Below are 25,625 nucleotides of genomic sequence, written 5' to 3'. Positions count from 1 at the left end.
TGTCGCGCTCTCTCTCGCTCTCGCTCACTCTCTCTCTCTCTCTCTCTCTCTCTCTCTCTCTTTATAAAATTTTATTTATTTTATTCCACAGGAAAGCTATATTTGCTGGTTTAAGTTGTGTCTCTAAGAGAGAGTGGAATATGTTGCACATGTTGCCTGCCAATAAACAGTTGTCAATTCATGATACTTTCTCATCTCTTAATTTTAATACTTAATATACAATGTTGTTAAGAATAGTACAATAAATAAATAATGCTACACGATGAATAGAAGGCTTTAAATAGACCCCGTGATCGGTGATCGGTATCGGCCGATACTGCTTCCAGCAATCGGTGATCGGTGATCGGCCCCAAAAATCCTGATCGGAGCACCCTTACTTTTGACCAATCAACTTTTAGGACTTGAACAAGAGGACGTTTCACGCAAATATCTTACAATGAAAAGCATCTCAAGGAAAGTGATTTGAGATATTCTGACCTTTTTGGTTTATTCTACTTCCAGCTCAAGCCAATCTGTTATCCAGAGGCCATAGACAGCATGGCAGACGCGGATGACCGGCACAAATTTGTGCATTTGTTAAAACAGATGCTGCAGCTGGATGCCACTGACAGAATTCCACCCAGTCAGGTTCTGCTGCATCCATTTGTAACCATGAGCCACCTTGTGAACCGCGTCCACCACAGCTCCCAGTAAGTCTGTGTTAACATGCTGTGTATATATGTGTACTGAAGTGGGTGGATGATGTTGGTTGATTCAATGATTGATTATCTTCCAGTGTGAAGTCGTGCTTTGACACAATGGCCATCTGTGAGAATCAGAGCCTGACCTCTGACAGTGGGGAGGCAGTGGCTCCATCCACCCAGCGGCCACGCCTTCACCAGCAGGCCTCCTCCAACACCGCCAGCCTGGCCCAAAACAGTGCCCAGGTTCACCCTGCTGAGCTGACGAGGCAGGAGCGTCCCCTCCTCCAGGACATTGTGGCAACATCCAAGCCACTGTTGCTCAGCAACGCTGCTGAGGCCCAGGTCAAGTCTCGGGGCAAAAGGAAGAGGGTCGACGTTGGAACTGGAGAGAGTGGCAACAGGTAGGTGTATCATCTCCCTATATTGATTAGATCTGTGTATATATGTGTACTGAAGTGGGTGGATGATGTTGGTTGATTCAATGATTGATTATCTTCCAGCTTTGACACAATGGCCATCTGTAAGGATCAGAGCCTGACCTCTGACAGTGGGGAGGCAGTGGCTCCATCCACCCAGCGGCCACGCCTTCACCAGCAGGCCTCCTCCAACACCGCCAGCCTGGCCCAGAACAGTGCCCAGGTTCACCCTGCTGAGCTGACGAGGCAGGAGCGTCCCCTCCTCCAGGACATTGTGGCAACATCCAAGCCACTGTTGCTCAGCAACCCTGCTGAGGCCCAGGTCAAGTCTCGGGGCAAAAGGAAGAGGGTTGATGTTGGAACTGGAGAGAGTGGCAACAGGTAGGTGTATCATCTCCCTATATTGATTAGATCTGCTTAGATCTGTTTAAACTGATTATACTGTTGAGCTTCAAAAGATTCAAACAACTTTTGATCTAAACAGGAGCTCAAACAACAATACTCCAAAAGAAAAGAGAAGGAGGAGAAGAAAGATGGATGTGGTGAAGACAGACAGAGGTAAGTTACAGCAACACACAACGTTGGGGGTCAGTTCAATTTCAATCAATTCAGGAACTGCATTTTCAAAATTGAATCTTTTGCCATAAATTGTCATTATGTCTGATAATAAACTTATTGGGAATGATGATCTACCATTATCATGTCAATTACAGTTTCCACTTGCGTTTTGACTTTTCACTGTGTACTGAAAGGGAACTGACCCATTCCTTCAATCAGGTGTAGCTTTGCATTGGTTTTCAATGATTTTCAAATAGTACAGTGATGTTTGTTACTCAGGGACTTGTTATTTGAACATTGCTGCATTACAAATTTATGGAATCAGTAAATTAACCTTATGCATGCCATTGCTCAGCAACACCAGAGTGACTTCACCCACCATGACTGCCACCCCAGCCAGTCCCCACCTCGTCCCACCTGTCCGTGCAGCTCAGGACAACAGAGCCATGGACCAGGCTGACGCCAGCAGGTCCACTTCGCTGGCTGGCCCCTTTTCCACTGTGGGCACTTGCCAATAGTTCCAAGGATCCTGACCCAGTCCTAGTTTACTGTGACTGTGAGAATTTAAATTCAGTGAATACCATTTTAACTAAACATTTATTTGCAGAATATCATTTTTTTCTTACCGAACCATAGGCGTGCACTGGGGGGGACATACAGTATGCCCCTGCCCTTTTGTTCTAGGTGTCCTTTTCAGATTGAGATACTGAGATAGAGTTTTTAAAGGGGCATTGTTAACCCTGATCACCTGAGGAGCTATAAGCTAAAAGGGGCTTATAACCACTCTAAGGGCATTCATACTGCAGTATGTCCATTATATGTAGGCTTTTTCAAACCTGGCACACATGCCTTACCTCTCTTCAACAGCTTACATTGGTCAGCAGTGAGCATTTAAGGCCACATGAATGTTTTCATCCTCTCTTTAAAATCATAAGACGCGTGCCCCCTTCTCTTATCCAATAAAATGTCAAGCACCTTCTGATGAAAGCACCTTCTGATGAAAGCTCCTTCTGATGCCAAACTACATTCAGAGACAACTATTAGGGTTGGTATGGAACCATGGTTTCAAACCTAAGCCTACACCTATTTCACTCATCTAATATTTTACACCGTTAATTGATATGATTACTTTTGGTCTGAATATGGGCGTTATCTTTTTTTAAGCAGCCAAGTGTAGTTTCACCTGTAATTCTTAAGGGCAAAAAGAGCTGAGCATTGACTCCTATTGATAGAACAGTGCAACTGCATGAAGGTGGAAATTTCAATTACTGAATACCAACACTAGCTATTTTTTCTTAGTTTCTGGAAAATGGAACAGTAAACTATCTTGCTAAACAAAGAAACTACTTTATTAGGGTCCTATTTGACACTTCAGAGTTGTCCAATTTCATATTATATGAAAGCAGATTTTCAAAAATGTCTCCCCAGGGGAATATGCTCCAGAACACCCTAGCATTTCTGGGTAAATTCCTTTTTAAACATTTTTTTTTTTGGCATTTCTGCTTTATTAGAAATGCCATCCTAATCCTATCCTAATGTGAATGTGAATCTATATAGGACCTTGACAAGAAGGAATTGTTTTGGAAGCCCTGTCCGAGAGCGAAAACAGTTTTGTTGGTTAAGTGCTTAACTGTAATCCTGTATGTTTTTTTTAATTCATTATTTAGTGTCAATTAACGCTAAACTATCTACAAACCGTGTCCTTGTTCCTAATTTCTGCCTCCTCAGTATTTCTACCTCATTAGCAAAATATTTTGTACTATACCTTTAATTCAAAATCAGGTCAAGAAAGGTCACCTGACATCCCACGCATGCTCAGTAGCGGCTGCTGCTTTGTTTACATAATAGGTTGTCCTTGCTGAGATGGTCGAGGGTTGACTGACAGTTGGAGAAACGGGTACCAAATACAGCACAAAGTTTACCGTTTACGGGTAAAACATGTCTGTAAAACACGCCATTAGCCGGGGGCTTGAGTTGGGGCGCTCGGTCTTTCAGCTGGGTCTCCTCAAACCGGTCGGCCGAGTCGCAGCAAAGCTCCGAGCTGACCGTCTCCGTGTCGGCCAACCGGGCCGCACCGTTCAGCCTCAGGCTTTCCTGCCGTCTCGGTACCGGTATTTTCGCACCTCTCTGAGGGGCTTCGCTGCTCAGCTACAGTCCGCCGGTTTCAGTAGGAGGTTTGGGTCCGGGTCTCCACGAAACAGGGCAGTGTTTTTGGCTTTTGGTCTCGGTGTGGGACTAATCGAACAACAGCTTGAGGATGACAGGAGCAGTGCAGCGACATGCCAGGAGATCCAGGTATGGGAAATCAGCAATGGGAGAGAAAGAGATGTAGTCTGATTGTCCATTTACTGCCAGCCAGGCGCATTTCTGGTGAACGGCAGTGGCTGTAGTTTGATAATTGTGTAGGTAAGGTGCATTTAAAAGAATATTGCTGAGACTAATAGTAACAATAATGGGTTTTTTTTATTGATCTCTATGAGGAAATTCACTGCTCACTTGCCTCCTTCAGGGAGGTTAGTGCGCAGGTTCAGCTACAGATCAGCACTGGTAGGGATTCACTGACTTGCTCAAAGGCACTTCAGCAGGTGAGATGCATGCCGATACAGGGCTTGAACCCGGGTCGTCCGGTTGAAGGACAGTCTAGGCCACTGCCACCCACCTGCTCTTCACTATTCTCCTAGTGCATTTTCTTCCTGCCAATACGGCCTCTTTCTATTCATTCTGGTTTGGCTATCACAGAGTATGATTATGCATTTAAAAATATAGTGAGACCTGTCAGTTTTGGGGCCAATTTGACTTGATGCAGCTACATCCACTTTTCATAATGTAGAACAAACCAGATTACTCTCCACCCGCAGGCTGTATTCAGGAAGAAAAAGTTCCAGAGCCCGCTCAAGCCATTCACCTCTGGATACAAGCTGGAGGATTATGTTATTGGGAAACAGATTGGGAAAGGTTCCAATGCAGCTGTGTATGAGGCTGCAGCTCCGTTTGCCCGACCCAAAGAGAACGACAACAAGTGCTCCGTGGTGGAACTGAGGGAAGATGAAGACGAAGGGGAGACGGCTTGTTCTGTGAGATGCTGCTCTCTAAGAAACTTCCCTCTGGCTGTCAAGATGATGTGGAACTTTGGGGTGCGTATTCTGTAATATTTCGATATTCCTCCACAAAGATTTGGTTCCCAAGGATGTCCCCGCTATTTTAGCCAATCTGGGAAAATAGATGTCTGGCAGGCACTCATAAGTAGTGAAGATATTACTGTTAGATGCCTTTGACCCTGTGTTCATTTGCAGACAGGGTCATCAAGCGAGGCCATACTGAGATCCATGTCGCAGGAGCTGGTGCCTGCTGGGCCACTCGCCTTAAAGCAGGAAAAAGAGCAAATTACTCTGGATGGGTAAGTTAAATATACATATGTGTTTAATCGTGAGGGGATAAAGGCCTATTTTCAGTGTTTAGTTCTGGAGTGCTGGACAGAGTGACATGAATAGCTGTGACCTCTCTTCATGCAGACATTTTGGAGTCCTGCCCAAGAGAGTGTCAGCACACCCTAATGTGATCAGAGTGTACCGAGCTTTCACAGCGGACGTCCCATTGCTGCCCGGTGCCCAGGAAGAGTATCCAGATGTACTGCCAGCCAGGCTTAACCCCGCCGGTCTGGGCAACAACCGCACCCTGTTCCTGGTCATGAAGAAGTAAGAACTGCCATCATTCGCCCTCTTGGTCACATCTCATTCAGGATGTCAATCAAATTGCTTTAATAAATATATCCAACTTCTGCTTATGTGGGGTGTGTCAAAACTAAAGGCATTCGGGTCAGTTTTTAAAGTGCTTCTCGCAGGTCATTCTCAGTCACTGGCCCTGTTTATAGATGTAGCACTAGTGGCCTGTCCTCTGTGCCGTAGCTATCCCTGCACGCTGCGTCAGTACCTGGAGGTGTCGGCGCCAGGCCGAAGGCAGGGCTCCCTGATGCTGCTGCAGCTGCTGGAGGGGGTGGACCATCTGTGCAGACAGGGCGTCGCTCACAGGGATCTCAAGCCGGACAACGTGCTGTTGGAGTTCGACTCAGGTCAGAGAGTGTGTTCAGTCAATGAAAGAACAGCCTAAACAAACAAGCAAACAGAAAGGATTATTACATTACTTTGAGATATGGTTCCATCAATTCTGTGTTAAATCTTTTATCGATTTCCACATTTTCCAGGTGGTTGCCCTCGTTTAGTGATCACTGACTTTGGCTGCTGCCTGTCCCAGAGCGACTCTACTCTACAGCTGCCCTTCAACAGCGTGTGGGTCAACAGAGGAGGGAATGCCTACCTAATGGCACCTGAGGTAGGAATAAGCAGCTCTTTATTGTTATGGTACACGGAGAGTGTGTGTTTTGGCCTCTGGGATCACACATACATACACACGCATATACTTGTATATGTGCGTATATACATCGTTTGTGTAACTTATGTCTGAGCCACCACATATCCTTGGGAAGTACTGAACTTATGGCAATACTATTCAAGAGGGTATTCTTTATGATTTTGTGTATAATGATAGCACACTTAGCTATGAGGTGCAGCAAAGTTGGCAGCATTGAATCACCCATAATCACAGTTAAAGCCGGCCTCAAAGATATAGGCTACCAATGCATTTGTACTTTCTAAAAAGTTTTCTTCAAGCTAGTGTGCATAAGAATAAAAAAAACAAGAGAAAGCCGGAAAGATTTCTAACTACCTTCATGGTTACCACTAGAGTTAGCAGAGGAACAAATTAGAGTTACAAAGGTGGCCATGCTTTATGGGAATTGTCTTTAATCAATGAAATGGTTTGGCCTAAACTTCCTGTTTACAATGACTGTGTGGGAACGACACACACACACACACACACACACACACACACACACACACACACACACACAGTGAAGTTTGACACACCTACCATGGTTTCAAGTCAAAGTGCTTGGACACTTATGGAGAAACACATACGATTTAATATGTCCGTTCTTTTTTTTACATTTATTTTAAAAAATCCAACGGGTTATTAAAATGTACGGAAAGGAAAGGAGTACCGAGTAAGGAAAGCTACTGAAAATGAACTGAAATATTGTCTCCCTTTATAACGCTACAGTAAAGCTCCACCATTTCTGATGAATTGTCTATCCGAAGGTGGCCACTGCGGTTCCAGGATGTGGTGTGGTCATTGATTATAGCAAGGCAGACGCCTGGGCTGTGGGTGCCATCGCCTATGAGATATTCGGACAGCGGAACCCATTCGATCGAGCGGTGGGGCTGGAGAGCAGGAGTTATCAGGAGAAGCAGCTTCCTCCTCCGCCTTCCGGCGTTCCAGCTGACGTGCAGCTGGTGATCCGATTACTCCTGAGGAGGAACCCAAACAAGGTGCAGCAGGAGCAGGCTCTATCATGGTGGATGTGGTTGGACAGGGTGTCTGCAGGTCCTGATTTAAGTCTTAAAATGACTTAAATCATGTTATCTAAATTCAACACCTTGAAAAAGTTTTGAATGCAGTTAAACATAGAATTTTAAGCCTAAAATTCAATTTTGGAGGGCTTAAAAATGTTGTGGTTTCTTGGTGTGCTGTTTTTCTGGTGAGAAGTTAGCCCACTCCTGCAGAACTATATGGTCTACAGGGTCTTCATTTTCACATTTATTTTAAAATTGATCATTCTAACTGGCATGAAAATGTTGTTAAATTTAACTTGATGAATCTTCCAGACACCCTGATGGATAGAAATAAGTGCATTTTTGATTCATTGAGCAATCATGCTCCTTTCTGTGCAGTTCCTTTTGTCTATATAGCAATTAGAGGATACACACTGGATACTCTTGCCTGGCCTGCATTATAAACACATGTGCTCTTAATCAACCTGTCTGGTTAAATGACAGTAAAGCCAAATAAAATCTTTGATACCACAACACTCACAATATCGTTGTGTCTCTGCAGCGTCCCAGCGCCCGTGTGGCTGCTAACATGCTGCATCTCAGCCTGTGGGGACGGAGAGCCCTGGCCAATCAGGACAGCGCCGGCATGAGGGAGCTAGCTGATTGGCTGCTGTGTCAGTCCGCCGTGGTCCTGCTGAAGGGCTGCAGCGGGCCCAGTGGGAGCAACGTGGAGGCGGAGCTTCAGAGGTGCTTCCTGGCGAACCTGGACCTGGAGGACCTGCGCACCGCTGTAGGCTTCCTCCTGTATGGGCGAGAGCAGCGTCAGGCCTGCATCCTGTCTGCATAGATCCACTCTCATCCTCTCAAAGGATGACCTCAGAGCCCTTGTTGTAGATAGATGGGGGGCCTAGAGTTTAAAATCCTTATCTTATTCAATAAAACCACTAGATTTGTAATAGCTATAGTCTGACCCTTTCCATCTAATGACTATATAGGTGAGCAAAATATGTTAAAGGAAAATTCCACTCTCAGATACTTATAACTTCATGTTATATATATCAATCATCAAATATCAATCAATCTGTGATTGCAGACGTCTACTTCAGTTAGTGATTTCCAACATTTTCCAGAATGTGTTTTGACCAGTTCCTGGATTTGTGGCATTCAGTATGTGTAGAGATGGCGATAGCATCTGCAAGAGAGTTTTTCTAGTTGAGAAAAAGTGAGAGTCACAGCCCTTACTCAAACACAGCACGTCTTGTGGCTGCTTTGGATTCTGGTCTATTGAGGCTACTGTTGGTGTAGAAATTGGTATCTCTGCCTCTTCTGCAATGGATTTCTCCCTGTATGATTGAGGACTGTTGGTGCAAAACAGTGAGTCTTGATTCTGAGGGTCTGACACCAAAACCAATAGATGTTTTTTAACAGGTTGAAGCATTTTGGGGTGAAGTTTTCCTTTTTAAAGCTTTTGAACATTGATGCACTTTCTAAGGTATGGCTAGACAAGACCTCACACTTTTAAAGTTGATTTTTCCCTTTGTGCTTCACTTACCAAAACAGGTCTGTGTGTAGGAGGCTTAGACGATATGGATTTTTGAAGGCCGATACGATTTGGATTGAGGTAAACCAATATATTGGTCTGACCCTACTGTGTAGGGCCACATAGGGGTTGTGCATATTCACAGGTCACAGAGATAGTCTTTGTAGACAGTAAGAAGGTCCATCAACAGATAACTGCCCCTCAGACAATGCACAGACATAATGAGCTGCTAGTGGTTGTCTACTTAAAGGGGGTGAACCAAACGATCAGTTACACACATGTTCTGCACAGCGTAATGCAGATGCAACAAAGACTATATATATATATATATATATGCATGTCACTATATAATCACATGGATCAGGAGGAAGGAACAGCATGGATCATGCAGAGTATTGACAGACCTTAAGGGATTTTGTTTTGTTTTTCTTGGAATGGTTTGCACTTTATTTCAAATTTGCACTTGCTCAGTGCCATCCTTATGGCTTACTAGTGTTTGTTTATTCCCATCTCATCTGTACCTCTCTGTTATTATTCTATTCTAACTGGGAAAATTCATTTTTAGGTAACATCAATGAGGGAAGACTGTGACTGAGGTAGTCGTTCACTGTTTATGTTCAGAATATTTTGACTTTTAGCCATGCATACTCTCTGACACTAGATCTCTATCATCTGTTATAAAAACAATTTCATGCTTCATTAAATATTAGTTAATTCTCAGAATGGTTAACAATATGCGATACAGAGTGTGTACCTTGTTTTAATACTAAAGATGGTGAGGAATATTTTGCATATGAGGAGTGTTTTTACTGCTGTGTTTACAAATAAAAGATTACCTGTGGGAAAAAAAAATATTGTTGTGATAAGAAGTGTTTGATAAAAAAGAAGTATGAATGTAGTTAAAATTTAAGTCAGTAAGGTTGGGTCTCATAAAGGGGTGGGACAAGCAAGGGCGGATATTTCATTTCACTGTTGGGGGGGACAATAAACAGAAAAATTTCTCAAGAGCAATTCCTGAAGGGGACACCAAAGGTGCCGACAAAAGTACTGTTGTATTAAATGTATATAGAGGTCCATTATGAAACATTTCCATAAGCACTTCATTCCTTTCTTATGAAGATTTTATCAAATTGCCTTTGATATTACTGGGGTCTTTCTACTTGGCGTTTCGGTGCACTGAAAAATGATCGGATGTCTGTTTTTCTTTTCTCTGCCATTTTAACTGACCTGGCTGGCTGACAAATAGACACACACACACACACACACACACACACACACACACACACACACAGTATGCAGGTTATTTACAGTAGTAGGTGAGAAGCAACACCCATTAACTAAAGCTAATATATGCCTAATTAGATTTAGTTTTCCCGAAAAAGCAGATCTCTAATGTTTTGCTGTCAATGTGTAAAAGTCCAGAACGCTATGAAGCCTGCCAGAAACTTCCTTCAGGGTCTTTTTTAAGAATTAAGTCTTCATTTATTTCCAAAATGATAAACAAGATTACATAGTGGCAGCCATTTTACATGCAGTAAGAAAAAAAGAATATACTTAAAACCTAATTACGTAGGGTAAGTTAATCTTAAATAGCCTATTATATTATAGAAATATTACTGTTACCATCTACAAAAGATAATTTTGGTATGAAAACCCGCATTTTACTTTAACCAAGTATCCTGTATCATAAATACATGTCTGGCATTTGTAACAAACCAAACCGCTTGAAAATCGGTCGAAAATTCAGTGAGTTATGAGGATTTTAATTGTGGATAAACCTCCTGCCTCCATACACACACATGCATTAGGAGACGCGGCTCCGTACCAACACGTTGACACACGAGATTCAACCCCCCGTAATTTCCGCCCATGGGGACAAGTTCCCCTTTTGCTCCCCACCGGCCACCCCCCTCCCACCTGAAAAGTGATATGTGGAACCGTGCTGCCTTCAAGTGCTCCCGAAAATGACAGAATTCCGATGTCTACTCATGCAGGACCCAACAAAATAGTAATTCTGGTAAATTGGTCATTTTCTGTCATACCCCAGTTGATGAGATGTGTCCTTTATGGCGCAGTTAGCATGGCAGCCATGTCAACAATTGATGGTAAAAGTGGTGCATAAGACAACTTTTGGCATCAATTACGTCCCTAATTACGTACATTTTCTAATTTTCTTGCTGCCACTACAACACAAAGTATAGGCCGCTTGAATTCCACAATAAACCAACAGCCACAAAAAAACTATTTTGTTGTTGATATTATCCCTTATTATTTACGACCTGTGAAGCCAGCACTGCGAGCTTCCGAGGAGACAGTGAAGGCAGCATCAATCTGTTTTGAGTTTCAGCTGAAGTCCATGCCGTAAATTCGTGTCACAAGTTCATGTTACAGTCATAACAGAACTAACTAGTATGCTGTCAGTTTGGAGAAACCTGACTATAAGTCGCAATGTTATTCCGGGAGCTGCGCGGTCATATTGCGGGAGAACTGCAGAGATCTTCGCTCTATGGTCCAGGCAAACTTTATGCAGCGACTTTGACAGACGAGGCACATGCATAAACCCCAACAGAAAGTGCTCTGGGAAGCGATACAATGTACCGCCCAGCGCTGAATTTGTTGCAAGGGTGTCAGGAATTCCCACCATGGCAAAATTACCTTACCAAGAGACAGCGGATGGACTTGATGCTGCGTTTATTGGAGTCCCAATTGACACTGGAACCTCCAACCGACCCGGAGCAAGGTGGTGTATTCCTCTGAACTCTGCTGTGATGCAGTTGCAGGCCTATTGCTGGTCATTGCTCTCAATTTTGAAATCATGTCTGCACTGCACTCTGTGTCAGGAGTAATGTACTATCTGTGGCACTCAGTAGTGAGATTACAATGACACTTTCTGGTATTTTATCTCGTTAGTTATCAGTTATATATAGGACTTACAATTTTATTGTCATATTTGTATAGTAGACTTTCCTTCTAAAATGTACCATAGGATCTCTGTGTTTTATTTTTTGCAAGGGTGTAGTCAATTCAAAATATAAATTCAAATTGCAATCTAGTTTGTAATGATAGAGCATTCATTCTCAGTTATTTCTTAAATTGTTGGATAGGTCATCATTCTCTTCTCAAAAGTTGTGAGTTTTGAAGAACACATTTTTCCTAAACTGATTAAATTGAAAGTGCATAGAGCCCAGCCATGCAATATGGCAACATGTTACATATCTATAAGCAATAGGCCTATATAGTCAGTGGGATTGTTAGAATGGCCCACAATAAACATATATGCCTCACAAGTTCACTCTCTAACCACTGCAGCAATGCACCAGGATGATATACTCCCTTCTTCCACCACACACAGGTTTGGCCCCCGGCAGATCAGAGCGGAGTCCGCCCTGTTGAGGTCTTACAATGGCGGCACCAGGGCGGCACCTTACGAGTCCCTCATGGTGGCTGATATTGGGGACGTCAACGTCAACATGTACGACCTGAAGGACACCTGCAAACGGATCAGGGAGGCCTACCGCAAGATCTTGGCCACCGGCTGCATCCCTCTGACTATGGGTGAGAATGACTAGAGAGGGGGGAAGAGCTTCTATGGTAGTTGAATGGTGGTGATAAACAAGAGCAACTACTTTTAATTATAATCACACATTAAATGCACAGGATACAGTGTTCAGTCTCTGGACCTAATGCCGACGAATGAATGATTCCGACAGCTGCAGTGCAAGTGTTTTCTAGACAGGGTGGGGATGATCAGGATAGCTCAGTATTGTTTTTATAACATTAAAGGTTAGGGCAGTTATTAGCCATTCAAATAGCCTCATAAAAGGCACTGCACAGTAGATCGAAGGTCACATACTCAGGACTGCTTGGTGTCTGCAGGTGGCGATCACACAATTGCATACCCAATCCTTCAAGCTGTTGCTGAGAAGTAAGTACACTTCGCTACTAAGGTTCTGCTTTCCCACACATGGAGCTAGTCAAAGACAAATAAGATTACATGCCTGTTGGGGTGAAACAATATGCGCGTTTCACCATTTAATGTAATATAGTTTAATATACTTTCCATATCCATATCATCAGAAATGAAAATGGAGTTGAAAATGAAGTTTCCAATGCCTGGACAAGTTTAGGTTAGGCTTTTCCCTTGTTTCTGAGGGGCTTGAACAGAAAAAGGAAAATCAAATTGTGATACTTTATGGTGAATTTTGTTACCCAGTATTACTCATATTAAGAGTATTTTTCTGCTCCATGATAAATAATGTGACTTTTTTGTATGACTACACATTGTTTGCAGATAAATTGCCACATGCCTACCAGCATAAAACACATAATCTAGGACATTGCTTGGACCAAATCCAAATCAGAGAACGCCACCTCTTCATCATGTCATGTGATATAGCCTGCTGTATTCTAATGTCTCACTTGACCTATTTTGTATTGATTCATCAGACATGGCCCAGTGGGTCTGGTCCATGTGGATGCCCATGCTGACACTAGCGATGTGGTCCTGGGGGAGAAGATCAGCCACGGGACTCCTTTCAGACGCTGTGTGGAGGAGGGGCTGCTGGACTGCAAGAGGGTCGTCCAGATCGGCCTGCGTGGCACGGGCTACTCCGCAGACTCCTATGAGTGGAACCGGGCCCAGGTACTGTCCCGGAAGCTTTTGTCCCAAAACGAGAGTACGGATTAAACCAAAAGAATGACTGGCTTTGAACAAGTGTCCCATATTTTTTTTTATGTGGCGCAGGGTTTCCGTGTGGTCCAAGTGGAAGAGTGTTGGTTCAAATCCCTCGCCCCTCTGATGGCCGAGGTCAGGACTCAGATGGGCAGCGGGCCAGTCTACCTCAGCTTTGACATCGATGCTCTGGACCCAGGCTTCGCCCCAGGAACAGGCACGCCGGAGATAGCAGGGCTTACACCCATACAGGTAAGGCTTGGTGTACCTGACTTCAATCTTACAAACTATCTTTTTGAAAGATTTTACAGGACCAGATCATTGCATATCATGTTGGGAGTGTAAGGAATTAGAAGAGTTACTTTGCATATTCCACGAAGATGCACGTCTTGGTTTACAGAATTCAGCAGTATGAATATTATTGCATTATTGTTATTTTGATTGGGTCTAGGGAGTGGAGATCATCCGGGGCTGCCGCGGCCTAAACCTTGTTGGATGTGATCTAGTGGAGGTTTCTCCACCCTATGACACTACAGGTACTTGGCACATTGTGTTTCCTGTCAAATACGATACTTTTTTAATAATAATTATTTATACAATTTTTCTTTTTTCTCTCAACAGGAAACACAGCACTGACTGGTGCCAACCTGCTTTTTGAAATGATGTGCGTCCTCCCAAAAACTAAATATTGCTGATCTGTAGAGACACAGAACATGTTGACACTGAATACAAAAATACCTGAATTCTAAATGATCTGCCTATGTTTTTGTTGATAAGCTCTGTGAGTAGAGGATAAATTCTGTACAATTACAATTTCATATGTTAATTATTAAACATAAAGCATTTTATTACAACCAGCAAGAGGATATATGCACTATTGGAGACCCACTGAAACATCTGCCAGTAGCAGACATCTTTTCTTTTACAGTAAACTTGTAAAAGAAATGAAAACCACAAACCATAACCACAGCATTATGATAAATCCATGTAAAACAGTAACTCATCTTTCAAATTACAGAATCTTTTTAAAATACAGGTCCTATAGATAACGTGACTATGTACAGTATTTACATTTCACAGTATTGACAAAATAATATTAATGACAATATTACAGCTCATGTTGACAAAACAAACTAATACATTTATGAACCAAGCACACTACGTTTTACTTGAATCCCATCGTTTTGAATAAATGATCTAACAATAAGACAGCATTGTTCTACATATCAGTCAATCGTAGCCATTCGGAAAACATTCAGAACATGAAATGGACGGCCTGCTCCAGAGAAACAGCCCACATCATTGCTTGTTTGCTACATAAAGCTACCGGCTAAGTGAGGTTGTTAAATAGACCAAGGCTGCTATAGAGTTCTTGTTTGTAGTGAAGTATACTTTAAACCACAACCCCCACAGTTCCCATGTAACAAAACATATAATTTCTATATACTTTTTTTTTTTTCCTTTTTCATGAGCAAGGAAGAACATAAACCCCTTGAGGTCAAGGGTAAAAGGCGTCGTCATTACAGCAGTAGGCTATATTGCACAAGCATGTAAAGTCAGCATTCGGGAAGTGGTTTCCTAATGAAAGAAAAATGGGTTCAGACTTATAAAAAAAAAAAAAAAAAGGCAAAGAAAGCTAGTGCTGGAGACATGCATCTCTATTCACAGTATTCATCAATCAAGACTAAGGTAGATACAAGAATATCCTGCCGACATCAGTGTGTGAATGTGACTGATGGCGATGAAGGCAGGAGACTACAGGATGGCCACAGTGATTTTTGTTTTCTGTTCTAAAGGCTGTAGCAGCAGCATTTGTCTGAATAAAATATGAAGAACAACGGCTGAAAATGAACAGCATGCGGTGAGAGGAGTACGCTAAGGGAATCGTCCCACAGTAGTTGCACCGAAGCCCACCATGTAATATTGACCCAGCTTTCAAGCACGTCTGTAACAAATATCTCGAGTGCAAAAAGAAAAAGGCAGCTCTAGCCTAACCTCAGCAGAACATGAGGCGAACCGTTTCAGCGTGGCAGCACACGAATCGTCCTATTTGCTGGCTGTGATCTTGTCCAGTCCTGGCCAGGCAGGGAGGTAGTAGCGAGGCAAAGTGCCTTCCATCAGCCTTTCCATCCACAGCCCCAGGCGGTCCAGTTTGTGGTGGATCTGCAGGGTGGATATGGAGCGAGATCGGTTGGATCGGCGCGGCGGGTGCTCGTCGCGGGAACTGGACCTCGACCTGCACCCCGATGTGGCCCCTTCGTCCTCGGAGGACTTGCTGTCCAGGTCTTCGCCGGTGTAGACGGGCTTAAAGAGACAAAGGTACTTTTTGTGGCCGTTGAGCGCCAGCACGTAGCCGGTGTAGTCCATCTTGTGGTTGCTGCCGTCGTCCTCGTCCGCGTCGATCTGCATGGCGTCCTGCGCGTACTCCAGCAGCGTGTTCATCCACTCGCCGTGCTTGTCGATGTTCAGGAAGGAGAAGTGCAGCGTCAGGCTCCTGGGAGACAGAACGTCAAAAGAATGAATGTGATCCAGTATCTAAGAACATGATAGTTTGGTACACTCACTGTTTTGGAATCCATAAGCATCCCTTGTTTTCTTAAAGTCACAATGAAACTGCCTTTTGGGAGCATCTTGCTCTGTTAATGTGATGTACAGGATATTGAGGTGGGACATAATGCAGGGAGGGATCATTCAAAAGTGTAAACCAGTGGCATATCAGTTAGGGAGAGAAAGGCAGTTTTGTTTCATGGGAAGGGCGGAGGGGCGGGATTGTTAAAAAAATCTGTGATGGTTTAATTGGTTATGTTCCTCCTGATACACAATGAAGTCATCCCTAAAGTTTTTCTGTTTTCCAGGATACAAAAATACAAGAAAACACTTTTTTGTCATTTTTTTTTTGGCATAAATTGTCAAACAGATACATGGTATGATAGTGTGAATAGGCTAAAAAAGCAAAAATAAAAAATAAAAAAGCCACTTTTATTTCAGTGTGACTTGAAGTGTAGTAGTGTATGCCATGCAGTGGTGCTTGTTCCACACGAGCTAAAGTGACAGCTGAGCTCACCCGGTGAAGGAGTAGACCTCTTTGGCGAACTTGCTGAGGAGGATGTTCTTGGAGGCGTCAGTGAGGACCAGCACTACGTTCATGTGTCCCGGCCTCAGCTTCACCAGGTTGCTGGTGTAGGTGATATCCGTCAGCTCCGTCACCTCCACAAAGTTCTTCTTAGGAGGCCGACTAAGATCCACAGAGCAAACACCGAGAAGTAAAAACATGGCCTGAACAGTAAATCCTACAGCTGATAAAGCGTTAAAGTGTGAATTATAAATGCAGGCTTGCCTTGAAGTGCTGCTGGTCCCCGGTGACCCATTTTCGGTTTTTGTTCCATCTTTTGCCTTCGGTTTTGTCTGCTTATCTTCACTTGAGTCACTGAGAGCACAAAAAAAAGAGCAAAGCTGTTTCTGCTGGGTTTAAGTTTTCCCCGAGGCCGTGCGCTGGAGCAGAAGAATGAAATTAATACCATGTCTTGTTTTCTCTGGCTTGTCTTTAGCTTTCATCGTGCTCTTTGTCTTACACTGACCCCGGGAAAAGGAGCTGTTGCTATGGTTACAGTTTTTGGTGGTCTAACTAGACAAGTGAGGCGAAAAAAAAACATGTAGGGTTCTTCCTCAGTAAATAAGCCCACCTGAAGGCCTGGATGACCACGGTTCCAAACAAGATGAACAAGGCAGAGAAGATTAGAGACAGAAGAGGCATCATCTCTCGCCTGCAAAAAAAGATCACAGATGTGCAAAAAGGCTCATTATGTTCACATCTCCGACTGTGTTGTTACATTACAAGTGGATGAACACTACAGGCTTGCTTGCAAATTCCTTGAATTAATTAAGAACTGTTTTAGCTTGATTTTCAACACCAGGGAGCAGCAAGAAAACATCTGAGAAAAACTCATAATGGGCCATTTTCATCCCAATTTTCATGGTGCAACTTAATTGAAGCTAAAATAATATGTAATTTTGCTGTTCCACTCTACAGTATAATTATGCCAGAAGTTACAGAAAATAAATACTAGCTTACACCTACCAGTTATTATGCAGAATATCATCAATGACTTCAGAGAGGTAATCATAAGATGCATAGATCCATCGGATTATAAACATCTGTAAAGTAAGAATATCACAATTAGTATCTTGTCTAATCAGCCCCATTTGAATCTAAGTGGTTCAACTAACGTAACCCTTCCTGGGTCAGATACTTCACACAACAAGAACATACAGAGGCAAACTCATTGTTGAGCTCGGGCAGCATTGCATCGTGGTTGAGGATGGACGGGTCCTTCTGGAGCCGCTCCAGCTCCTCCAGGAGACGCTGCTTGTCTTCCTCACTGCCGTTCCACGCCGTCACTGGCTTGTACAAGACCTTCCCCGCAGCATTACGCCTCTCCAGGATCACAACCTGCACACACACACACACACACACACACCAGAGTACTGTAACTGATAACACAGCTCTACTGTAATTTATTCCCAAAGTGAAAGTAATGGAAATGTGTTCTCCTTTTTCACTTTTCTATATGGCCTGAATTTATATCTAGGAGCATATGATACTAAAATCATAGTACTACAGAATCCTGAATAATATACTTTTTTGTCAAAGCATGAGTTAATAAGTCAAACGCCTATTCCACACACTGCTAACAAACTGGACAAAAATCAAGCCACAATAATCAACTTTATGTACAAAGAGGCAGACTGACAACAAAAAAACACAAGAAAAAAAAGGGCAAGAAGAGCAATGTTTCAGCAAATTGCCATTTTTCTTTTTGCTTTTGCACCTAAACGTTTTTCATTATACATTTTTGTAAATAGATGTGATTCGATTTTTGATTTTTTTGGACACTTTACATCATCTGAAAGTTAATTCCCTGCAGCTGCACTAACACAGAGTCATCAGACTCAACCACAGCAACAGCATTCATCTATATTCAAGGCATTTACATATATTATGCATATAGCCTTAGCATAGAAGCAGCAAACATGGTGGCTGAATTTAATAAATGAAAATATAATAAATATTCTATAGTCCTGCCCACTCTCCAGTCCCAGTATATGTACAGTATGTACAGTGGCAGTGTTATCAGTCGTGCGATAGCGGTGTGTACCTGTGGTGGCGACGGGGCGCTCTCCTTGTTCTGTATGAGAATATCACACAGTGGCTGCTGTAGCCTTTGGTAGACATAGGCAAATCTCACCACTTCCTTGGTGTTGGTAGAGGCAAATGAGAGGAAAGCCTGGTTCCCGAAAGAAAAGGTCTCTTCGTCACCTGTGATCAGCAGGACACAGTATCTGAAGGGAGGACATGCATTACAGCGAGTTAGTAAATACTCATTATAGAACTGTAAGACCTAAAATATATATATATCTCAAGTTTAATGTGGTGCATAGTACAAAATGACAACATATCATGCCATTAATTCAGTTCAGTCAATTTTGTATATTTCGATACATATATAGATATAGATATAGATTTAGATCTCTTACTTCCTGCGTCGATGGAACTGTTTGACGGGACAGAGCTCATCAAACAGCTTCTGATTGACCAATCGTGGCACAAGGAGGAATTTGTTGTTCAACATGAACTCGTCAATAATCTGCTTTTTCATTCCTTTGGCCTGCAGAGAACAGCAGAATACCTCACATGAGAGAAAAACATGCTACGGGTGTGGTGACTGATACATAACCTAATCACACTGAACAGAGAGTGAGAGGAGCTTTAAAGAAACACACGCAAATCCAACAAACGCAGCTAATCCAGTGTTCAGGTACCATTGAATAATTAAACCAAACCGGCGGAAAGGAAAGAGGATCGCCTTTCTGTCCTAGAGTTCCACAATGCTGGGAATTACCTGTATGATGTCAGCAGGCTTGTCTATGTTCTCTTTGAAGACCAGCATGGTGGGAGCATATGTGTTGATGTTGAACTGTTTCAGCAGGTTGGCGGTCTCTGAAAGGCCTTGGTCCACATAGCCAAACTGCAGGTAGTCCTTATAGGCAAAGGCTGTAAGCTGTGGAGAGGGAGAGATAAATAATGTTGTCGGCAATGGCAACTAAGGCACATTCCGGAAAAACTTAAAAAGGAAAAAGCCTACCCAAATAAAGTTATTATTATACCTTGTACAGTAGAGGAACTACAGGCACTTGGTCGAACAGAAGCACGTGTGGCTTGTTGAGCTCGTGCCAGCTGTTCAGGAACTGCAGGTCATTCCTGTCTGTGACCTGAAACACGGAAAAGGTTTTACCAACTGCATTACCAATATATCATGAATACATAATACACAGCAGATCCACTTGTAAATGCATTAGACATACATTAACCTACATTACATTTCACATACAAAGCATGGCTCTTGTCTTCCTTTCTGTAAAGCACTTCACAATTCTGAAAAGTGCTATATAAGCAAAGTGTTTTAGCATTACTATAAGTATCAGAGGAAGATGTGTACCCTCTCCACCAGTCTCTGAGGAAGAAGGTCCTCTACAAACTGCCTCAGGTGCTCCTTTGCCACAGCGTAATGGAAAAATGTCACTTTGCCATTCAGGACCCCGAGTATTGACGGGGTGCGATGAGCACCAAGGTGATTGGCTAGCCGTCTCTCGTAGCCAACATCCACCACACCAATCCCCACACCTGTAAAGATAGGACACACACACACACACACACACACACACAAATCCACCTTTAAATCATATTCCCTATGCAATTTCAGACCACATCCCCACATCACATCCCCTATGAGATTTCAAAACAAGCCTGTTAAATAGTTTAGGATGATTTGTAGTTCATAGTTTCATTTCCAAACCTAGTGTCTCCATCTCCTGCACCACCTCCTTCCAGACCGGCTCGATGTGGATGCAGCTGAAGCACCAGTCCGAGGTGATCTTGATCAGGTACGGCCTCTTGTAGCTGTCAGGCACCACGTCGTTCACATACTGGTTAAAGTGCAGCGTGTACTTGCTGTCAGCGAAGTCCCTGTTGTTCTTGCTATTGAATGGAAAGTTGAAGAAGGACTCGTCGAAGTAAAAGTTGTCATGGCGATGGCTGTAGTGGCCGCCGCCGTACGGCTGGGTGTCGTCAGTCTGTCCGTATCGGTCATAATTGGCCCGTTTCTCTTCATTGGATAAAATCTAGAGGTTGGGTAGAACACACAATTGATGCCAGCACACATTTTCCTCTCATGCATACTCTGATACTAAGGATTACACATCAGTTGCACTGTCTGCTAATGTACTGCTGAGTGTAATGTTTGAAAAATAGCTCAAAGGAAACAGCTAACCTCATAAGATTTGGTAATCTTGATGAACATATCCTCTGCATCTGGGTTTTTGTTTTTGTCTGGATGCCTAGAGAAGAAAATGAAGGCCATTAGTTCAATCATCGCTCTCATTCTCTTTACTGAAGTGGCCTCAATTAACCAATAGCCATTAGGTTACTGGCTTAAAGATGTGGTTTATAAGTACTGGGCAATTTCATGTGAAAACAGTTACCATTCTTTCGCAAGGCGCTTGTAGACCTTCTTGATCTCAGCTTGGCTTGCACTCCTGGTCACTCCTAGGATTTTGTATGGGTCCGCCTCAGGCCCAGCATGGGCTGGTCCTGCCAGCAGCACTGAGAGGACCACCACTACAGCCAGTGGCAGAGACATCCTTGATCCTGCCATGATAGCTACCTTCAGGACATCATTAGATATAAGGTCAGTATCAGTGTGGGCTAAATCTGATGTCCTACAATAATGACAAAAGTTTTATCTGCTTGTAAATCTAAAACCAGCCTGTCCAGCAGAACTAGAAATAATGATTATATTAGGTTAGTTATGAAGATGCCTGCAAGAAGGATGCAACAACAAGGTAAATATGGTGAAAAATAACAAATTAGCATGCTAGTAGCTAACTGTTACTGAACGTAATGTTAGCCAATGCAGCAACAGAAATACAACATCATGATATTGCTAACATGTCACGACTTCAGAGGGGTTTGCGAGATTATTTCTCAGCAACCTCGGAAAAAAAACGTTCACGCATTTTTTTCATTAGTTGCCTTGCCACCTCGCTAGCCGTCTCAAGGCCACAGATCTAAATTTACAGTCAGTCACCTCGAGCAGATGCGTTCAACCGGTCCTATGCCACATATTTGACTATATGGTCCCTCAGCATGTCGTCTGTCAACGTTGATCTGAAGAGACGGCGGGTTGCACAGGGTGTGTTAAGCAGCATCCTACAGCTCCTCCAGGGTAGCTGACAACCTGCTGCGGAGTAGGAGTAGGAGGAGAGGAGAGGGGGGGGGAGGCGACCCAGTGCCGACAGGAACCTTGGGAGTTTGAGTATTTCATGACGCTTTATGCTTCACAGGTGTGCTGGATTTATTGTTCACTGCGCCGCCGTATCCGTGTGAGTGCAATGTTGTACGCTCGCCGCGTGCAAGCGGTGCACACTGATAATAATATCAAACACACCCTGGCTTTTCTGCCTGTGCTCTACCAGTCGACCAATCAGAGCAAACACTGATGTAAACAAGGAAATGTCGAATGCAACCGAGCACAGAGAAGAGAACTGAAAAGGAAAGCACAAGTATTTCCCCACGAATAAGGTATCCTGTCAGTTCTCTTAAACTAGTCGAATTAATTACGCATGTTTTAGCTTACTGACTCACTCTCAAAATGATATATATATATTTGTTTTCGAGCTTTCATGACGGTGAGCAGTGCTTCCTTGTTGTTGTTTCTCTCACTCAAGTTGTTTTTTCCAGAGCTCCATTTCCAGAATGGAGGAAAGACACAAGAAGATTCTTCAGCGCAACAGGACCAATCTTGTGAGAGACTTGGACCCGTCAAATCTCTATGATGGACTTCTTGAAAAAGGAGTTTTCACCCAAGACATGATTGATGAGATAAAGGTAGGTAACTGATAGCTGTGTAGCTTGGTGGGTAGACTATAGCACTGATGGTCAGGGTTTGATTCTCTTTTGTGCCACTTGTACATCTGCTGTACTGTGTGATGGTTAATCAGTCAATAAGCAAGTCTTGTGATGGATCCTAACTTCCCATCTGTTTCAGTTGTTACAAACCTGTCATTGTGTGTCCTGTCAGAGCTCTGGGACCAGACGTGACCAGGCCAGACAGTTAGTCCGGGACTTGGAGACCCGTGGGAGCCGGGCCTTCCTGTTGTTCCTGCAGTGCCTTCAGGAGACAGGGCAGCACAGTTTGGCAGAGCTCCTGCAGAATGGAGCGCCACCAATTCAGCCCCGGCCTCCGTCACCCATCCAAGTTGTTCGCCCTGTGGTCCAGCCTCTTCCAGTGTGTGAGTGTGTGCTACTATGGTATATGAATGACTATTTATGCTATTGATGACGTTAGATGAAGTTAGTCCCGATGAAACCAATGAGGAAACGTGGCGAAAACACAGTGGCACATATAACATAAACAAACAAAAACATAACACATTTATAATAACCAAAATCACCAAAAGACAATCTCAGGAGCGAAAAAGGAGTCACAAGGCTCTCTTAAAGCAAAAAACTAAAAAGCCTTAATTTCGTGGGTAGTTCAAAAAAACATATTAAACCCACCTACAATGTGTTGTGGCCAGACCAAACTGCAAGCAAAGGCTTTTTAATTTTTTGCTTGAAGAATGCCTTGGAACTTCTCTTTCCTTTAAGCAACATCCCCAAACCAAAGAGCACTATCAGCAAATGCCTCCGCACACCAAAACCCAAAAGAAGCACTCTATCCTCTCTTATTGGAATATGAGCATAATGTTTGTTGTGATTTGTTGCTCAAACATGTGTTGTTTGTTTCTTTGATAGCCTCTCCAATGGATGTTGACAAGCATGGAAAAGATGTTGCCCCTGTCTATCCAATACAAAGACCCAGTACCACTCCAAGTCCATGTAAGATATGTGATGAAGTTTTTTTTTTAAAGTTTTGGTAAAAATTAGATTCTTTTCTGAATATTTAACATGTAATAATGTGTTTCTCACAGCACCTGAGAAGGAGTACACAAGACCAAGGCCACCAGGGAGAACAAGAAGAGACAGTATTCAGGTAAACACTATCTAAACACCACCAAGAGAAAGATATGTTTCAGTTCTGGTTTGTTTAATCTCGGATCACAAAATTATATTGTGTCTTTTTATGCTTCTATTTTTGTCTGTGTGCACTTCAGAGTTATAAAATGGAAGCCAGCCCCTGCGGACACTGCCTCATCATAAACAACGTGGAGTTTGAACCCCACAGTGAGCTGAACAATCGCACAGGGTCCAACATAGACTGTGACAAGCTGGAGAGAAGATTCAAGGCACTCAACTTTATTGTTGAAGTGAGGACAAACCTGAAATACAAAGTGAGGATCATTTCTTCTGCTTCTCCCTAGGAAACCCCCCTCCTAAACATATTAACTAGTTAACGTCCATCTAAAGCTTTGATCTCATGTCTGTAAAGCTAACGATTATCTCCACATTTCAGCAAATCAGACATGAGCTGTCAGCTATATCCAAGAAGGACCATTCCCAATATGACTGCTGTGTGGTTATCATGCTGTCCCATGGGACTGAGGTAAGCCATGTGCTGTATCTTCTCTCAGACAAATCCACATTAATTAGAATAAATACAGCAATACACAACAAAAGTTAATATGTCATTAGTGGAGACACCCCATCTCTAGAAGCATGTATGGCTTTCTATTACACTGTCTATCTATCCAGACTGCTTCATAGACCTTATGTATGCTCATGTCCATGTTTGTAGGTGAGCCACAACCGCTTCCCTGGCGCCGTGCACGGTGTGGACGGACCTGCTGTCCCAGTCCAGCTCATCACAAACTACCTCAACGGCCAGCACTGTCCATCCTTACAGGGCAAACCCAAACTTTTCTTCATCCAGGCCTGTGGAGGAGGTAGCTAACATCGAACATACAGTCTAATAACACCATGTAACGCGTATAAAGTCAACATCTGATGTGTGATCCTGCTTCCCCACATTTAAGGGTTACAAATGCATTGCCTTAGAGTGGTGTCATAGGGAAACTGTTGTTTTGAACGTTGTTTTTGCCCTTGAAGGGGAAAGAGACACAGGCTTTGAGGTTTCCCCCGATGAGGCCCGGCCATCCATTGGTGGAGCCGATGACCAGACAGATGCCATCCCCATGTCATCCAGCAGTGACTCTCTGAGCATGTCCGATGAGACGGATGCCAGAGCCACGCTGCCCACACCCAGTGACATTCTGGTGTCCTACTCCACTTTTCCCGGTATGTTTATGTGTGTGTGTGTGTGCATCGCATACATACATCTGTGTCTATTTTGGTTGATATCACAATCTTTCAGATGCAAGTCAGAGCTATAGATAGACTTGACTTGCTAAGTATGTCTTCCTCATGCCTGTTTGACCATGTGACAACTACAGGCTACGTGTCCTGGAGAGACACCCAGGCGGGCTCCTGGTATGTCGAGACGCTGGACCGCATCCTTGAGGAAAGTGCTGCTGCTGATGACTTGGTCACAATGTTGATGATGGTGAGGTTCTCTCTTTCTACAGGCAACATGCTGTATGTTAAGGTTTTGTTGTTTTAAGGTAATGATGTTCACCGCTTCTCTAAATGTTATGATTTGGTGTTTGATGGCAGTATTTTTACATGCAAACCTCTGTTTCTAGAAATTAGACGGGACCTTTAGTGTGAATCTCCTTGACCGTTTTTTTTAATTCACTCATACCCTTTAGTTGTTGTATCTGATTAATGATTGTGCTTGTTTTCAGGTTAACAATGAAGTCTCCCAAAACTCTGCCAAAGGCCTCTACAAGCAGATGCCTGGTTCCTTTAACTTTCTGCGCAAACTTTTGTACTTTCAACCCCAACCACAGAGACAAAGTTCAGCTTGACAATACTGAGTTTCACTTTCAGGGAGTGCTAGTCTATTTTAGTGCCATAGGGACGTGACTGTAATTTCTTCAGATAATGTCTAAGTATATTTGGATGCTGTATGAATTTACTACTGAAACGGGTTGTGTTTTAACTGAAACCATCATGTCTTGCATTTTTATTGTTTGTCTTGTATTCAACTTTTGTAAATTAACATGCTGTAGGGATAGGTTTCATCATATTTTGAAAAGAGAATGTTTACCTGTGTAAATGTGGTGCAATTTAGAGTTTTTGATATTCTTTATGTTAACTTAGTTAGCTGTAGCTGTACTGAGCAAAGCTTTTTTTTTACAAACTCAGATATTTCAAATCTCTTCAATAAACTGATGTTGTTAAGTAAACATGATTTTGTGGAGGTGTTTGGTGGAGATGGGGGTCGTGGCAAGGAAAGGTGAAATGAAAGTGAG

At 43.1% G+C, this 25,625-nt stretch overlaps 4 protein-coding genes across 5 annotated transcripts; 3 read left to right on the top strand and 1 right to left on the bottom strand.

Annotated features, from left to right (window-relative positions):
• The first annotated feature begins 3,506 nt into the window (after nt 1-3,506).
• On the top strand, nt 3,507-9,423 carry pink1 (PTEN induced kinase 1). The gene is made up of 8 exons (XM_071903310.2): nt 3,507-3,952; nt 4,516-4,791; nt 4,951-5,054; nt 5,170-5,352; nt 5,563-5,726; nt 5,859-5,986; nt 6,811-7,041; nt 7,607-9,423. The coding sequence occupies exons 1-8, from the start codon at nt 3,596-3,598 to the stop codon at nt 7,889-7,891; spliced, it is 1,728 nt and encodes a 575-aa protein (XP_071759411.2). The 5' UTR covers nt 3,507-3,595; the 3' UTR covers nt 7,892-9,423.
• A 1,794-nt stretch (nt 9,424-11,217) lies between these two features.
• agmat (agmatinase (putative)) lies at nt 11,218-14,115 on the top strand. The gene is made up of 7 exons (XM_071903297.2): nt 11,218-11,324; nt 11,937-12,139; nt 12,461-12,509; nt 13,031-13,226; nt 13,329-13,508; nt 13,708-13,792; nt 13,878-14,115. Exons 1-7 carry the CDS (start codon nt 11,227-11,229, stop codon nt 13,949-13,951), a joined length of 885 nt encoding a protein of 294 aa, XP_071759398.2. The 5' UTR covers nt 11,218-11,226; the 3' UTR covers nt 13,952-14,115.
• dnajc16 (DnaJ (Hsp40) homolog, subfamily C, member 16) lies at nt 14,001-21,541 on the bottom strand. 2 transcript variants are annotated; one of them, XM_071903307.2, is made up of 15 exons: nt 21,401-21,541; nt 20,796-20,977; nt 20,585-20,651; nt 20,111-20,435; nt 19,754-19,938; nt 19,422-19,526; nt 19,157-19,315; nt 18,792-18,922; nt 18,413-18,596; nt 17,527-17,706; nt 17,335-17,411; nt 16,940-17,020; nt 16,594-16,683; nt 16,321-16,491; nt 14,001-15,750 (listed from the first exon to the last, which is right to left on the bottom strand). In XM_071903307.2, the coding sequence occupies exons 2-15, from the start codon at nt 20,966-20,968 to the stop codon at nt 15,303-15,305; spliced, it is 2,376 nt and encodes a 791-aa protein (XP_071759408.2). In that variant the 5' UTR covers nt 20,969-20,977; nt 21,401-21,541; the 3' UTR covers nt 14,001-15,302. The 2 variants fall into 2 exon arrangements, with proteins under 2 accessions (XP_071759408.2, XP_071759410.2); XM_071903309.2 differs by having other exon boundaries at nt 20,796-20,961.
• Nucleotides 21,542-21,812: 271 nt separating this feature from the next.
• Nucleotides 21,813-25,463, top strand: casp9 (caspase 9, apoptosis-related cysteine peptidase). Its single transcript, XM_071903303.2, has 11 exons — nt 21,813-21,894; nt 22,054-22,200; nt 22,394-22,604; nt 23,110-23,193; nt 23,286-23,347; nt 23,469-23,645; nt 23,768-23,857; nt 24,050-24,197; nt 24,361-24,549; nt 24,705-24,814; nt 25,056-25,463. The coding sequence occupies exons 2-11, from the start codon at nt 22,069-22,071 to the stop codon at nt 25,176-25,178; spliced, it is 1,326 nt and encodes a 441-aa protein (XP_071759404.2). The 5' UTR covers nt 21,813-21,894; nt 22,054-22,068; the 3' UTR covers nt 25,179-25,463.
• Nucleotides 25,464-25,625: the final 162 nt, after the last annotated feature.

The sequence above is a fragment of the Centroberyx gerrardi genome, chromosome 14 (genome assembly GCF_048128805.1).
Source record: "Centroberyx gerrardi isolate f3 chromosome 14, fCenGer3.hap1.cur.20231027, whole genome shotgun sequence".
Classification (NCBI taxonomy): Eukaryota; Metazoa; Chordata; class Actinopteri; order Beryciformes; family Berycidae; genus Centroberyx; species Centroberyx gerrardi.
Note: the sequence above shows the minus strand (reverse complement) of the source record. Positions and strands in the feature narration are given on the sequence as shown.

What these genes read in the sequence shown, in the direction of transcription:
- pink1 (XM_071903310.2), top strand. Translation starts at nt 3,596, where the DNA reads ATGTCTGTAAAACACGCCATTAGCCGGGGGCTTGAGTTGGGGCGCTCG. An exon ending in GAGCAAATTACTCTGGATGG is followed by an intron (nt 5,055 to 5,169) that starts GTAAGTTAAATA and finishes CTCTTCATGCAG; the next exon opens with ACATTTTGGAGTCCTGCCCA. An exon ending in CTGTTCCTGGTCATGAAGAA is followed by an intron (nt 5,353 to 5,562) that starts GTAAGAACTGCC and finishes TCTGTGCCGTAG; the next exon opens with CTATCCCTGCACGCTGCGTC.
- agmat (XM_071903297.2), top strand. Translation starts at nt 11,227, where the DNA reads ATGGCAAAATTACCTTACCAAGAGACAGCGGATGGACTTGATGCTGCG. An exon ending in CTGCATCCCTCTGACTATGG is followed by an intron (nt 12,140 to 12,460) that starts GTGAGAATGACT and finishes TGGTGTCTGCAG; the next exon opens with GTGGCGATCACACAATTGCA. An exon ending in ATGAGTGGAACCGGGCCCAG is followed by an intron (nt 13,227 to 13,328) that starts GTACTGTCCCGG and finishes TATGTGGCGCAG; the next exon opens with GGTTTCCGTGTGGTCCAAGT.
- dnajc16 (XM_071903307.2), bottom strand. Translation starts at nt 20,968, where the DNA reads ATGGCAGGATCAAGGATGTCTCTGCCACTGGCTGTAGTGGTGGTCCTC. An exon ending in GCGCCCCGTCGCCACCACAG is followed by an intron (nt 17,707 to 18,412) that starts GTACACACCGCT and finishes GTGTGTGTGCAG; the next exon opens with GTTGTGATCCTGGAGAGGCG. An exon ending in TCAACAATGAGTTTGCCTCT is followed by an intron (nt 17,412 to 17,526) that starts GTATGTTCTTGT and finishes CTTACTTTACAG; the next exon opens with ATGTTTATAATCCGATGGAT.
- casp9 (XM_071903303.2), top strand. Translation starts at nt 22,069, where the DNA reads ATGGAGGAAAGACACAAGAAGATTCTTCAGCGCAACAGGACCAATCTT. An exon ending in ACATGATTGATGAGATAAAG is followed by an intron (nt 22,201 to 22,393) that starts GTAGGTAACTGA and finishes GTGTCCTGTCAG; the next exon opens with AGCTCTGGGACCAGACGTGA. An exon ending in TGGTCACAATGTTGATGATG is followed by an intron (nt 24,815 to 25,055) that starts GTGAGGTTCTCT and finishes GCTTGTTTTCAG; the next exon opens with GTTAACAATGAAGTCTCCCA.